Source organism: Sciurus vulgaris (assembly GCF_902686455.1).
Source record: "Sciurus vulgaris genome assembly, chromosome: 2".
In the NCBI taxonomy this organism is placed as follows: Eukaryota; Metazoa; Chordata; class Mammalia; order Rodentia; family Sciuridae; genus Sciurus; species Sciurus vulgaris.
Window position 1 is genome coordinate 103,530,286 of NC_136462.1, and position 15,208 is coordinate 103,545,493.

The 15,208-nt window shown below is 35.7% G+C and overlaps 1 protein-coding gene across 8 annotated transcripts in view; it reads right to left on the reverse strand.

Annotated features, from left to right (window-relative positions):
- The window catches only part of RAB27A (RAB27A, member RAS oncogene family), an 81,950-nt gene that overhangs the window by 23,425 nt on the left and 43,317 nt on the right, over positions 1-15,208 (reverse strand). For 5 of the 8 annotated variants that reach the window (XM_079129993.1, XM_079129994.1, XM_079129996.1 and 2 more), the window contains one exon: positions 6,409-6,583. The exons of 1 other annotated variant lie outside the window; for it this stretch is intronic. In XM_079129993.1, the coding sequence (XP_078986119.1) occupies positions 6,409-6,561 (153 nt within the window). In that variant the 5' untranslated portion in view covers positions 6,562-6,583. Of the gene's footprint in view, positions 1-6,206; positions 6,267-6,408; positions 6,584-10,494; positions 10,639-15,208 lie in introns of those variants that run through there. 2 more of the 8 variants (XM_079129998.1, XM_079129999.1) reach the window with 2 other exon arrangements.

Consider the following 15,208-nt stretch of genomic DNA (forward strand, 5'->3'; position numbering starts at 1 on the left):
CACACACACACAAAAGAAGAAGAAAGAATGAAAAAGAAAAAGTATGAAACAATGACTTACTAAATAGAGAATAGCAATAAGGAGATAGATATAAAAACAAGTGAACAGAAATTCTGGAATTGAAAGTACAATTACTGGGGCTGGAATTTAGCTCAGTGGTAGAGGACAAAAGGAAGGAAGGAAGGAGGGAAGGAAGATGAATGGGAATAAAGGAGAGGGAGAGAGGACTGAAGGAAGAAAGGAAAGATCAATTACTGAAATGCAAAGTTCACTAGAAGGGCTCAATAGCAGATCTGAACTGACAGAAAAATATAATCAATAAATTTGAAGATAGGTCAATTAAGATTATCCAGTCTGAGAACAGAAAGAAAACAGAATGACAAAAAATGAAAAGCATCGCAGACAACTATGGTTTTTAAAGTGCTGAAAAGATTATCTAACCAAGAAATCTACATCCTTTTACAGCTATCCCCTAAAACTGAAGGAGAAATTAAGACTTTTTCAAACAAAACAGAAAATGCATCACTAACAGACCTGCCCTACAAGAAATACTAAAGACAATTCTTGAGACCAAGCTAGGAGAACAGTCAATGGTAATTCAAATCCATAAAAAGAAATAGAGAATACCAGTAAAAGTAATTACATAAGTAAATATGAAAGACAGTCCAAATATATTTTTGTTTGTAACTCTTTTTTTCCATCTGATTAAAATACAACTGCATTTGGCAATAATTCTAAATCTGTGTTGATAGACACCAAGTTTATGGAGATATAATTTGTATGACAATGACAGCAGAAAGCAGAAGAGAAAGTGAAACTAAATAAAATCAAAGATCTGTACAGTACTGAAGATACCTTAATAGTAATAAAAACAAAATCATTAAAAATTAAGATGACAATTGTAATACCCACAGGAATTAAGGAGAAAAATAATAATATAGAGTAAACAAATGAAAAGGAAATTAAAATGGTACACTGGAAAATATCTACTGAACACAAAATAAGGCTGTAATAGAAAAATTGAGGCAAAAAGAAGACTTAAGACATAAAAAGTAAGCAGCAAAATGGAAGACACAAATTCTCCTTTATCAGTAACTACATTAAATGTAAACAAATTAAAAACTCCAAATAAGTCGCAGAGATTAACAGAACAGATTTTAAAATGATACAATTATATACTACTATAAGAAAGACACTTTGCATTCAATGACACAGTGATTGTAAATAAAAGGATGGGTAAAAAATACAGTATGCAAACAGTAGGCAAAATAGAGCTGGAGTGACAATAATAATATCATACAGAAGAAATATCAAGACCAAAATTGTTATTAGAAACAAAGAAGGATATATTATAATGATATAAGGGTCAACCCATCAAGAAGATAAAGGAATAAAAAGGGAAAAATAGACAACTGAACAATAATATTTAAATACTAAAACACTGCATTTTTAATCAGAGAATAATTAGGAGGGTCAATGAGGAAATAGGATACTTGAAAAACACTGTAAATCAACTAGACATAACAGACGTCTATAAACCACTCGACCCACCCAAACAACAGAAAAGACCCTTTCTTTTCAGATACACATGAAACATTCTCAAGGACAGACCATATGTTAGGCCATGAAACAAGCCTCAATAAACTCAAATGACTGAAATTATACCAAGTATGTTCTCCAACCACAATGGAATAGAATTAGATATCAATAAGAAAGAAAAATTTACAAAATTTGCAAATAAGTAGACATTAAACTGCACTCTCTTAAATAATCAAGGAGTCAAGGAAGAACTATGAGGGATACTACAAAATACTCTGAGGTGAATGAAAACAAAAACACAGCATTAAAAACTTGTTGAATAAAAAATAAATTGAAGGCCAGTGAAAGAGTTAGGAGTTAGACTGGGATTTAAAGTTTTGTGGGGGGTTTTTTTTGTGTGTACGTGTGTGCGTGTGTGTGTGTTTTAACGAATATATAAGTAAAATGGATTTAGCTCTTACATTCAGGTCCCTAATCCATTTTGTGTTAATTTTGGATACGGTGCAAGCAGGGGTTCACACTCACTCTTTTGCATGTGACTGTCCAATTATACCAACATCATTTGTTTAAAAGATTATTCTCTTCCCACTGGAATGGTCTTGATACCCTAATTGAAAACTAATTGACCATAAATGTAAAGGCTTATTTCTATACTCTGAATTCTATTGTATTCATCTATATCTCTAACCTGATGCTAAGACCATACCATTTTTTAAAATTTTATATTTTTTTAATTGTAGATGGACACAGTACCTTTACTTGATTTATTTTTTTTAATGCGGTGCTGAGGATCAAACCCGTGCCTCACACATACAAGGCAAGCACTCTAGCCCTGAGCCACAACCCCAGCACAATACCACACTATTTTAATTACCATAGCTTTATAGTAAGTTTTGAAATTGGGGAGTATGAGTCCTTCAATTCATTTCTTTTTCAAGATTGTTTTGGGTCTCTGGCAATTCCATATGAATTTTAGGATTAATTTTGCAATTTCTGTAAAGAAGCCAGCTGGGATTCTGATAGGATTGAACCAAATTTATGGATCAGTTTGGAGAGTAATGCCATCTGCACAATACAAAGTCTTCTGATCCATGAACATGGAATTTTTTTCCCATCATTTTGAGCTTTTAAAATTTCTTTTCACAATATTTTGAAGTTTTCAGAGTATTCATTTTGCACTTTTGTTTTAAATTTATTCTTAAATATTTGAATTTTTAGATGCTATTGTAAATTGTTTTCTTAGTTTCATTTTTAAACTGTTCACTGTGAAATACATAGACATATAATTTATCTGTCAATTAATCTTGTATACTGCATGAGTACTTGTTTAGTAGTTCTAGTAGTCTTTTTGTTTGTTTGTGTATATTTATTCCTTAAGATTTCTATGTACAAGATCATGTTATATGCTATTTTATTTCTTCCTTTCCAATTGGATGTTTTCTTTTTCTTAACTAACTGCTGTAGCAAGAACCCCGAGTAAAAATTTGAATAGAAGTGATTCAAATGCTCACCAAGTATACTAAAAGCCATGGTTTTTTTCAGAGGCCTTTAGCAGGTTGAAGACATTCCCTTCAATTCCAATTCATTGGGTATTTTATCATGAAATGGTATTGGATATGTCAAGGATTTATTCTATGTCTGCTGAAATGAGCATGTAGTTTTATTTATTAATTTTCTTAATAAGGTACATCAATTGATTTTTTTGTGGCAAAACAACCTTCCTGTTCCTGTGATAAATTCCACTTATTCAGGATATGTAATCCTTTTAAAATGTGGCTGGATTGTGTTTGCTAGTATCTTGGTGTCTATATTCAGCAGGGACATTATTCTGTAGTTTTTATCCCCACCCTCAGAATGTCTTTATTGAGTTTGGTATCAGGGTAATACTGGCCTCATAAAATGAGTTGGGAAGGTTTCCACCTTTTTTATATTTTAGAAGAGCTTGGGAAGGATTGGTTCCTTTTTAAGCATTTGATAAAATTCATCAATAAACAAGTTGGGCCTGGACTTCCCTTTGTGAGAAACTGATGGCTAATTCAATCACCTTACTGGTTATAAGTCAACTTAGATTCTTAAATAGGTTTCAGTCATTTGTGTGTAGAAAATTCTTCATCTGGGCTGGGGAGATCGCTCAACTGGTAGAGTACTTCACTTGTAAGTACAAGGCCCTGGATTCAATCCCTAGCACCGCAAAAAAAAAAAAAAAGAAAAGAAAAAAAGAAAAAAGAAAGAAAGAAAGAAAGAAAATTATTCATCTATTTCTATATTATCTAATTTGTTGGCACTCTGTTATTTATAGTATTTCTTCACAAACTTTTTATTTATATAAGATTGGTAGAGTTGTCCTTTTTTTATTTTAGTATTTAGCTGATGTTTTCAAGAAAAAGATCTATTTATTTCCACTGTAATCTTTTTCTATTTCTTTTTTTTTTTTTTTTTTTCTGGTACCAGGGATTGAACCCAGGGGTACTTAACTGCTTGACCACTGAGTCACATCCCCAGCCATAGGTCTCACTAAGTTACCTAGGGCCTCACTAAGTTGCTGAGGCCAGTTTTGAATTTGTGATCCTCTTGACTCAGCCTCCCAAGTTGCTATGATCATAGGACTATGCCACTGCCTCACCCAGCTCCACTCTAATCTTTATTATCTCCCTGTGCTTGCTTTGGATTTAGCTTATTCCTTTGTTTCTGGTTTCTTAAGGTAGAAGGTTAAATTATTGATGAGATATTATTTAACAATATAGGTATTTTAAGCTATAAATTTCCTCCTTAGAACTGTTTTAGCTTTGATTCTTTTTCTACTTATAATTGATATTTATAAACATATTTATAATGCACAACATGGAATAATCATATATATTACATATCCATATAATGCAGATAAGAATGGTTAGAACCAAATAGAAATAGAACCAGTGTTGGGGAGAATGTGGAGGAACTGGAACCCTCATATATTGACTGGTAAGAATGCAAAATGGTAAAGAACCTTTGAAAGAATATAGACATTCTCTAAAAATTATCATATGCCAAAAATTTCACTCCTAGGCATATTTCCAAGAGAATTTAAAACATATACCCACCTACAAAACATTCAGTATTAATGTTAATAGAAGCATTGCACATAATAGATAAAGAGAAATAATTGAAAATGACCATCAATAGGTCAGTGGAATATTATGCAGACGTAAAAAGGAATGAGGTCCTGATACATGCCAAAAGAAGGACAAACCTTAAAAACACTGTGCTAAGTGTGGGAACCCAGATATAAAAGGCCACATATTACATGACTCTGTTATATAATATATCCAGAATATGCAAATCCAAAGAGAACAGATACAAAGTGGCTGATGGGCAGAAGGAATGGGGAAAGACTACTAACAGGTATGGGGTTTCTAAATTTAAATAGTTGTGATGGTTACACATTCTGAATATGCTTAAAAATATTGAAATCTACACCTCAAATACATAATTTTGCTTATTATGCTCTGCATATCAACAAATCTATTTTTAAACAAAAACAAAGTTATAAAATGAGAAGTAGCAAAAGTTTTTATATACATATACAGTCATTCCTCAGCATCTGCAGACACTGGTTTCCAGGACTCTCAAGGATACCAAAAGCCACAAATGTTCAGTCTATCACATAAAATGGTGTAGTATCCGCACATAACCTACATATATCCTTTCAAATACATTAAATCCTCTCTAGATTACTTATTATACCCAATACAATATTAATACTATGAAATACAGTTGCTATACTGCATTATTGAGGTAATAATGATAAGAAAAAAACTCTGTTCATGATTAGTACAGACACAATCACTGTAGGCCGAACTACACAATACACAACCTGGGCTTGGGTGAGTCTGCAGGTGAAGAACCTATAACTCTAGTTAATTATATGTCAACACTAAAAATCTAATTAGGATCCTTTTCTTACCTAGTGGGTCTAAGTCTCTATAAGACTTTCTGGTAGTAAGGAAAAAGACCTAGAGTGGGTAAAAGGAAATTAATGCTTCTGTCCTGGAAGCCAGGGACCTTGTAACTCCCCTGGTAGAACACGCTTCATGGAAGGGCTATTCTCATTAATCTCCTGACAACTTGATCTGATTCATGGTCACCAGATTTTTTCAGCAAAAATGTAGTCCATGGTCATCTTCCTACTCTGCAACTATGACACAATGACCTCCTACTTTCCCTAAAATAACTTGCGGTCTTGTAATTCTCTAAAAATATATATGAATTTTGCTTATTATATGTATATATACATATTATGTACATATATGTACATGCACATATGTATACATAAATGTATATATGTGTTTGTATATACGTATAAACAAAACCTCTCCCCTTATCATTCCACAGAGCATCATGTCCACCACTAGCATTTCCCACTCCTGTTCTAATTTCATCCTCTGGGCCATAGTGATGAGTTCCATCACTCAGTGTTCCATGTGGAATTGCTGAGGCTTTAATTAAGATAAATGCCATTTAAAATTATAAGCTACCAAAGGTAAAAGATACACCTACCTGCAATACGGGGGTATGTGGAGGAGGGTGGTTGGCAGGGTTTACAAAGGTACACAAATAACTTTGTGGGGTTTCCAAGGGAGGATATGGGCCAAAAGAGAACCAAGGGAAAATTTGAAAAAACTGCTCACTTTTACTTTGTCTGCTTGTTTTATATGCATCCTTCAGCATAGCCTTCTCAATCCTGTTGCCTGGATTGAATGGAACACACTTTCATAGGTACCCTTTAATTTTAGATCCCAACCTTTGTCCTCCTAATTCCTATGAGGTAAACTGAACAGGCAAATGTTTACTCAGAGATTATATTTTTGTATAGAAGGATATAGGACTTACCACTCTCTTTTCCCTAAAATCGATGCCCACTGTCGTGATAAATTTGGAATTAAATTTACCATCTGTGTACTGGTAAAGTACACTGGTCTTCCCTACTCCAGAATCTCCCAAAGCTAAAAACTTGATGAGGTAATCATAATCTCCATCAGACATAATGAAGAACTCAGTGATTCACCTGAAAAATACAAACAAATGCATTTTTATTAGTTTATTAGAAAATAGTGAGTTATTCAGTAACAAAGTAGCTACTTAATATTCAGTTCAACAAGTGCTTCTATGTAAAACCTATGTGTCTAGGCATTCAGTGAAGAGAGGGTTATATAGTGTTCACTTTCCATGAGGACCTAAATGAGATGCTACTGAAATTGTAAATAAGTTTAGTTTTCATTTAACATACCTATTATAGTACCAGTGAGAATGAAAATCAGTAATAAGATAATAATCACTATTATCTACAGACCATACAGAACAAAAACTGATAAGAGAAAGGAGGAAGGATAATATTTTAAGGTATCTTAGAAATTCTTGGAGTGGAAGTGGTTCCAATTCTCCCTCCTTTTTCAGTTTCCTAGCCCTAGATCACTGGCTTCTCTTTTTTTGACAACTACGCAATTTCATTTATCCTATTCATTTTCACATGTTATTAAAGTTCCTTCAAGACATTGCTAATTCATAAGTAAAATTTGACTTGTGGCTTCTTTATGCATTATTAATATGTACTATTTACTAAATCAGACTTCTCTGGAATATTACTGTTTACTTGAGAACTGAGTTCCATATTGGGGCTGTTAGTACTCAGATACCACAGGTCTGTAGCTAAGGGCTCATTTACCTACCCCTACACCATGGTATTCTAACAAAAACTGCTGAAAACTCAGTTTCTCAGTATTGACTAAAACAAAAGTCCACCTTAAAGAAGAAAATTTTGTTTGCACCAGCAGTACCTAACCATGGTTGTGTTGGGTCCTTTGCAATCATCGTTTTGCATTCTTCTCCCTCTCCCTCTCCCTCTCTTTTCCCTCTCCCTCTCCAAAATAGATGCCAATCCAAAATATCAGTCCAACTAGAAATGAAGTCTCTCCCTGGTGAAGCTCTATTTATTTTTATCCTTCCACTTCTAATGCCAATAAACTCTCCTGAAAATTAGAAAAATATCCAGCTATCCTATTGCCAGAGACAAGTCTACTTGCCCATTCAAATGCCCATATTTACCAGTCCACACACAGGCCAGAGGCCCTCTATTAGATGATGGTGATTTTTCTCTCCTTGTCTTTTCCACAAAGGCCCATATTCTGAAACTTTGCTCTAATACTCAAAGCTTTCTAGAGGTTGGTTTCTATAGATATCACGATTGCCTCCCCCAACCCATCCTCAACTTAGTAACTTACCTTATGCTCAAAAATCCTAATGCTGACATCCAAGAGTCACTGCAAGGTACTTCCTTAGAGAGCCTTAGTGCAGATCTGGGACCTCCCGTCTCAGACATGACTGACCAGTGGATATGGGCAGAGCCTCTACAAACATTCCTAGGTCTATTTGCACACTATGCAGGGTGGCACTTTATAAAGGAGAGCTTCCCATGTTAATAGGTTCTGTATGCATGTGTGGGTCACCAGTATTAATGACATGCAACAGAAATCCTCTCTAAAAGATCCTTCACAGTATTTAAGAAATAAAAGTCGGATTTTTCCTGGTTGAGTATAAACATCCTAACAAGGCCATCATAGCACTTCACTTGGTTCCAAGTTATTCCAAAATAAGAGTTAAGAATTGAAAGCGGGGAGAGGGGTATAGCTCCCCTCAAATTGAAGCAGAAAGCAACTCCAATCCTGCAATAAGAATGTGAAAGAAAACACACTGTGGCTACCTTATTTCCTCTCTTAATTGTGGAAAAGTTGGACATTTCTATGTTTTTGTATCAATTAAAACAGGAGAAAATGTTATTACCAATGGCATCAATATTCTAGAATTCTCAAAATCCATTTGAGTGGAATTCAAAGCCTTGGATGAAACTATTTCTGTTATATCAATAATTAAATGTATTTAATTTTCATAGGTGAAGAAGCATACAGGTAAATCTGCTAGTGATCTTTGAGTTTTGTTTTCTACTCATGTTAAAATGCTAACCAAGGCATCATAAAGGGAAAACTAAACAAGTTCCACAACTCAAAGATTTAGATACTATTAACATTAGTCATAGTTTGTACTTTTCAGACAGCAGATGCCTTTTTTTTTCTTCTCAATTTTAAAATAAATACACCTCTGACTCTCTGAATTTGACTTTTTTTTTTTTTTTTTTTTTTTTTTTTTTTTTTGTACCAGGGATTAAACTCAGGGTTACTCGACCACTGAGCCACATCCCCAGCCCAGTTTTGTACTTTATTGAGAGATAGAGTCTGAGTTGCTTAGTGCCTCGCTTTTGCTGAAGCTGGCTTTGAACTCATGATCCTCCTGCCTCAGCCTCCTGAGCCACTGGGATGATAGACATTCGCCACCATGCCTGGCTGGGTGTAACTTTCTAATCCTAAGGAAAGAAAATAGGTGTTTGATCAGTATGTGAAGACGAGGGCAGAAGAAGAATGCAGAGAAAAGGAAACAAAATAATGCAATCTAAGTTTGGTTTTCTATAGGATAACACAGAACCCAAAAAGGTTAACTAATCTGCACAGCCTAGTACTTCGATCTCCTGATTCACAGTACAATATCTATCCTACCCAAAGCTTCACATCAGTTGCTCATTTTCTTCTTAAGGCATAGTGGGCTTTAAAGTGAGCTGTGGTATGATACCTTACAAATAAGACACATGGAGTCAAGCAGAACCGAGTCTGAATCCCAAATCTCCCATCTACCAACTACTTGGACATCTCTGAGCCTTAGATATCTAGGTTTCCATTCTACAAAAAGGAAGATAACACTCACTACCTCATACAATTGTTCTGAAGATTGAAGGAAATACCGTTTGTAGAAGGCTCAGAACAACACTTAGCATATACTAGTTCTCAGTAAATGTTGACTCACTCCCTTCCTATGCTGGACATTCAGACTGGCTCTAAAGGCCCAGAACAATTTCTAAAATTGTCTCTGGTCAGCTCAAAACACACTTTTCTAGCACAAAAGATAGTTAATTTGTTCAGAGTAGTTTATTAAGTCAACAAGGATCATTTTCAAATAAATTCTGGTCTTCCCAAGGCTGCTTCTGACCATTTACAATTCATTTTAAATAGATACCTCTATTTCAGAAGAGTTCAATCCACTTAAAAACAAATCCAAATCCATATAAAATACTCTCATCCATTTTAGTAAGCTTATATTTGTTCAAAAGAATTTGATGGGTTCATATTAATTTAGATTAAAAGGCTAAATTAAAGTAGTTCTACATACAAAACTTTTTTTTTTTTTTTTTTTTTTAGGCAGGGAGGTACCAGAGATTAAACTCAGAGGTACTTAATCACTAAGTCACATCCACAACCCTTTTTTTTTTTTTTGAGACAGGGTCGCACTAAGTTACTTAGAGTCTCGGTAAATTGCTGAAGTTGGCTTTGAACTTATGTCTCAGCTTCCTGAGTCACTGAAATTAGAAGTGTGGACCACTGCACCTAGCGGTTTGGCACAATTCTTGGTCAAAGTACAGTAGAATGGGTTCAAAGTCAAAGTACAGTAGAGAGGGAAAATAATGAAAGCCTACAGCAAGGACTCTTGGACCAAACTCTGTAGATTAAAACGCCATCATATAACTTTGGAAAATTTATTTAACCCATTTTGCCTCAGGCTCCTCTTCTGTAAAATGAGAGTGGTATCCTATTTATTAATTCTTCTTGATTAAATTCATTTTTTACATAAGTGTGTACAGATTTACAGGGTCACGTATGATTTTTGATACATGTATGTACACTATGTAATGTTTAAACCAAGGTAAATACATCTATCTCCTCAAATATTTATCATTTCTTTATAGTGAAAATATTTAAAAAACACTTTCTTCTAGCTTTTTGAAATATATAGTACATTGTTGTTATCTATGTTCACTCTACTATGCAATAGCACACAAAACTCCTTATTTCTATCTAACTGCAACTTAGTACTCACTGATCGACCTGTCCTCAGCCTCTGGTAACTTGCTGTTCTACTTTCAGCTTGTAAGAGAGCAACCATCTTATATTCCACATGAGTAAGATCATGTGGTACTTGTCATCCTGTGCCAGGCTCAACATAACTCCTCCAGTTCTATCCATATTGTTGCAAATGACAGGATTTCACTTTTTTATAGTAATCCATTGCATATATATGCCACATTTTCTTTTTCCCTATTTTATTAATTCAAACATACATATATATAGTTTCTTATTTTAACTTCTTTAAAACTGGGGTGCATTTTATATTTCATAGTCTTACAGTGCAGGACAATTTGCAATTGCTCTCATAAATCAGGTGTCACTAGAGATATAGTTGTGTGAAAAAACTTCCATTAGCATCTTCTAGTGAGATCAAGAAAGTTCCATCAATACTTTTTGATGAAGCAAAATAGTAAAACTCTCTCAGAGAACTGTTGCAAGGATTGAGCTAGTATATAAAGTTTAGAACAGTGCCTGGCACACAGTAAGTCTATATAAATATTAGCTCTATCAACAGCAGCATCTAGCACTCCATCTTCCATGGGTCAACATGCAGGCAATATTCCTTCCTTTCCTAGAATCATAAGAAAGTACACTGAGTTCCTGAACTAAGAAGTGAAAAAAATAGAATATAATGACCTGTTAAAAGCACTTGAACCTGAGGTAACATTTAAATACTATACTCCTTGAGGAAATCATGTCTAAATACCTCAAGGAATTGTCTTCTAAGAAATCAAGGTGCCCCCAGTTTGGGACACACAAAAGACTTTCTCCTTCAGCTCACTTCTGTCTCTCCTCCTTACACAAATATTTTTCCAAAGTGCTCTCCACCCTCACTCTCATCAGACTAACAATAGAAAGCAAGGAACACCCACTTCCTCCTCAACATGTTCTGTGTGGTGACAGCTGCCTGGTGACAGAAAGTCAGGGATCTTCTTCCTTATTTAAAAAATAAAACATATTTTAATTGTTTTTCAGGGAATAAGAAGGAAATGACCTCAATTAAGAAGAAAGGAGAAGGATTCTCTCTCTCTCTCTCTCTCTCTCTCTCTCTCTCTCTCTCTCTCTCTCTCCCTCTGTCTCTCTCTCATACACACACACACAAACACCCACACAGTAGCTCAAATTCTCCATGAGGCTTCATGTTAAAGTCATAGAATCCAACCTTAGGCTCTCCTATCATTAGGCAGAATCATTCTAAACTACACTAGCTAGATCAGCCACTTTTTGAAAGATAAATTTCCCTCAATTGCCTGTATTTAGTAAAGAGAGTAAAAAAGGGGAGAGATAATATTAACTGAATAGCTACCATGTGTCACAAACAGTACTAGACATAATTTTATCTGATCATCATCCTTAAAGGTAATTTGTACAAGATTTACACCACAGAAAGAGTGATATGTTCTCAGTGCGATGACATAGAGGATTGGGTTCAAATTCTGACTCCTCCACTCTGTATGATCTGGTCCAAATTCTTTAAATTAAGTCCCATTCTTTCAACTGTAAAATGGATGGAGTTGACAACATTAATAACCTCACTGGATTATTTTAAGGACTAAGTGAGATAATCCACAGAAAAATGTAAGCATGTGGCTTGTTCTGTTTTCAGTCATTGAAACTTTTTATTAGCTAAAGTGTTAACAGCTTCAGAAAAATCATAGAAATTCAACTTAGGTATAATCATTTTGGGTGTCTCTATCCATCAAAAAAAGGTACTTTGGCATTCTAATATCTGAGTTTTATCTGTGTGATTTTTGGCACTTTCAGAGCTGGGAGTTTTCATCAGTTGAATGCTCTATGTCCTTACAGAGGAGGAGATAAACCCAGAGAAGGAAAATGAAAGATCTGAAACAAACCAGTTAAGTTAGCAATGGGGCTGGGCTAGGTTCCAAGTCTCCAAAATTGCAATACTTTTTTTTTTTTTTTTTTAAAGTATCCAATCCTTTTCTAACATATTTTTGCTCTGTCCTTCAGAGCCAGAAACCTTATTTTAGTTGCTTTGAATCAGAAATCAAAAACTATCAGAAGGGGCTGGGGTTGCGGCTCAGCACTTAGCTAGCATGTGTGAGGCACTGGGTTCAATTCTCAGCACTACATATAAATAAATGAATAAAATAAAGGTCCATCAACAACTAAAAAAAAAAAAAATTTTTTTTTCTTTTTTTTTTTTTTTTTTTTTTTAAGAGAGCTATCAGGGGCTCCTCACAAGATGGTGGACGAGAGGAGGCTGCATTCCTTTTCGCTCCGTAACTCCGGTTTTAAGCAGAAGATATCTGTTTCTTGGTGAGTCAGTTTTTGCTGCTTATCGATCCCCAGCTGTTTACCCCATTTGTCTGCTGTGATGTGACCTGCAGTCAGCCAGCATATCGACACCTTTTTTGAGTGCAGATTGCTCACTGTCAGGCGCCTATCATCAGCCATTTGCCTGCCTCTCGCCTGTCCATCACCTGCCTTACACTTATCCATCACCCAACGCTCGAGGTTCCCCTCCCGATCGTCCCACAACAGTCAGCAAACTGATTGCCGACCGCCAGTGGAGCACCAGCTGCCTGCTGTTGCCTGGAAGTTCTCTGTCACAGTAACTGCAGGTTTGATTACACGTGGCTGCTGCCATTTTGAGACAACAGCCAGGCCCTGTAGGACCCCTGGCCAGACTGACTGAGCCCCATCTCCAGGATTCCTCAGCCCGACTGATCACTCCCTGCCTCTGGAGCCCTCACATCGACTGACTGCTCCCTGTCGCCAGGACCCCCAGACCAACTGTCACTTTTTGCTGATGACATGATTCTATATTTAGAGGATCCAAAAAAACTCCTCCAGAAAACTTCTAGACCTCATCAATGAATTCAGCAAAATAGTAGGCTATAAAATCAACACGCATAAATCTAAAGCATTTTTATACACAAGCAATGAAACAGCTGAATGGGAAATGAGGAAAACAACTCCATTTGCAATAGCCTCAAAAAAAAAAATAAAATAAAATACTTGGGCATCAATCTAACCAAAGAGGTAAAAGATCTCTACAATGAAAGCCACAAAACATTGAATAAAGAAATTGAGGAAGACCTTAGAAGATGGAAAGATCTCCCATGTTCTTGGATAGGCAGAATTAATATTGTCCAAATGGCCATACTAACAAAAGTGCTATACAAATTCAATGCAATTCCAATTAAAATCCCAATGATGTACCTTACAGAAATAGAGCAAGCAATCATGAAATTCATCTGGAAGAATAAGAAACTCAGAATAGCTAAAGCAATCCTCAGTAGAAAGAGCGAAGCAGGGGGTATCACAATACCAGAACTTCAACTATACTACAAAGCAATAGTAACAAAAACAGCATGGTATTGGCACCAAAATAGACAGGTAGATCAATGGTACAGAACAGAGGACACGGACACAAACCCAAATAAATACAATTTTCTCATACTAGACAAAGGTGCCAAAAATATGCAATGGAGAAAAGATAGCCTCTTCAACAAATGGTGCTGGGAAAACTGGAAATCCATATGCAACAGAATGAAACTAAACCCCTATCTCTCACCCTGCACAAAACTCAACTCACAATGGATCAAGGACCTTGAAATCAGACCAGAGACCCTGCATCTTATAGAAGAAAAAGTAGGTCCACATCTTCACCTTGTTGGTCTAGGATCAGACTTCCTTAACAGGACTCCCATAGCACAAGAAATAAAAACTAGGAACAACAACTGGGATAGATTCAAACTAAAAAGCTTTCTCTCAGCAAAGGAAACTATCAGCAATGTGAAGAGAGAGCCTACAGAGTGGGAGAATATCTTTGCCACTCATACTTCAGATAGAGCACTAATTTCCAGAATATATAAAGAACTCAAAAAAGTTTACACCAAGAATACCAATAACCCAATCAACAAATGGGCTGAGGATGTGAACAGACACTTCACAGAAGAAGATCTACAAGCAATCAACAACATATGAAAAAATGTTCACCATCTTTAGTAATAAGAGAAATGCAAATCAAAACTACGTTAAGATTCCATCTCACCCCAATTAGAATGGCTATTATCAAGAACACAAGCAACAATAGGTGTTAGTGAGGATGTGGGGAAAAAGGTACACTCATACATTGCTGGTGGGACTGCAAATTAGTGCAGCCACTCTGGAAAGCAGTGTGGAGATTCCTTAGAAAACTTGGAATGGAGCCACCATTTGACCCAGCTATCCCACTCCTTGGCCTATACCCAAAGGACTTAAAATCAGCATACTACAGAGATACAGTCACATCAATGTTCGTAGCTGCTCAATTCACAATAGCCAGATTGTGGAACCAACCTAGATGTCCTTCAGTTGATGAGTGGATAAAGAAACTGTGGTATATATATACAATGGAATATTACTCAGCCATAAAGAATGATAAAATTATGGCATTTGCAGGCAAATGGATGAAATTGGAGAATATCATGCTAAGTGAGATAAGCCAATCTCAAAAATCCAAAGGGTGAATGATCTCACTGATAAGCAGATGATGACACATAATGGGGGGTGGGAGGGGGGCAAGAATGGAGGAAGGAGGGACTGTATAGAGGGAAACGAGGGGTGGGAGGGGTGGGGGGGAAGGGAAAAAATAACAATGAATCAAACATCATTATCCTATGTAAATGTATGATGACACAAATGGTATGCTGTTACTCCATGTACAAACAGAAACA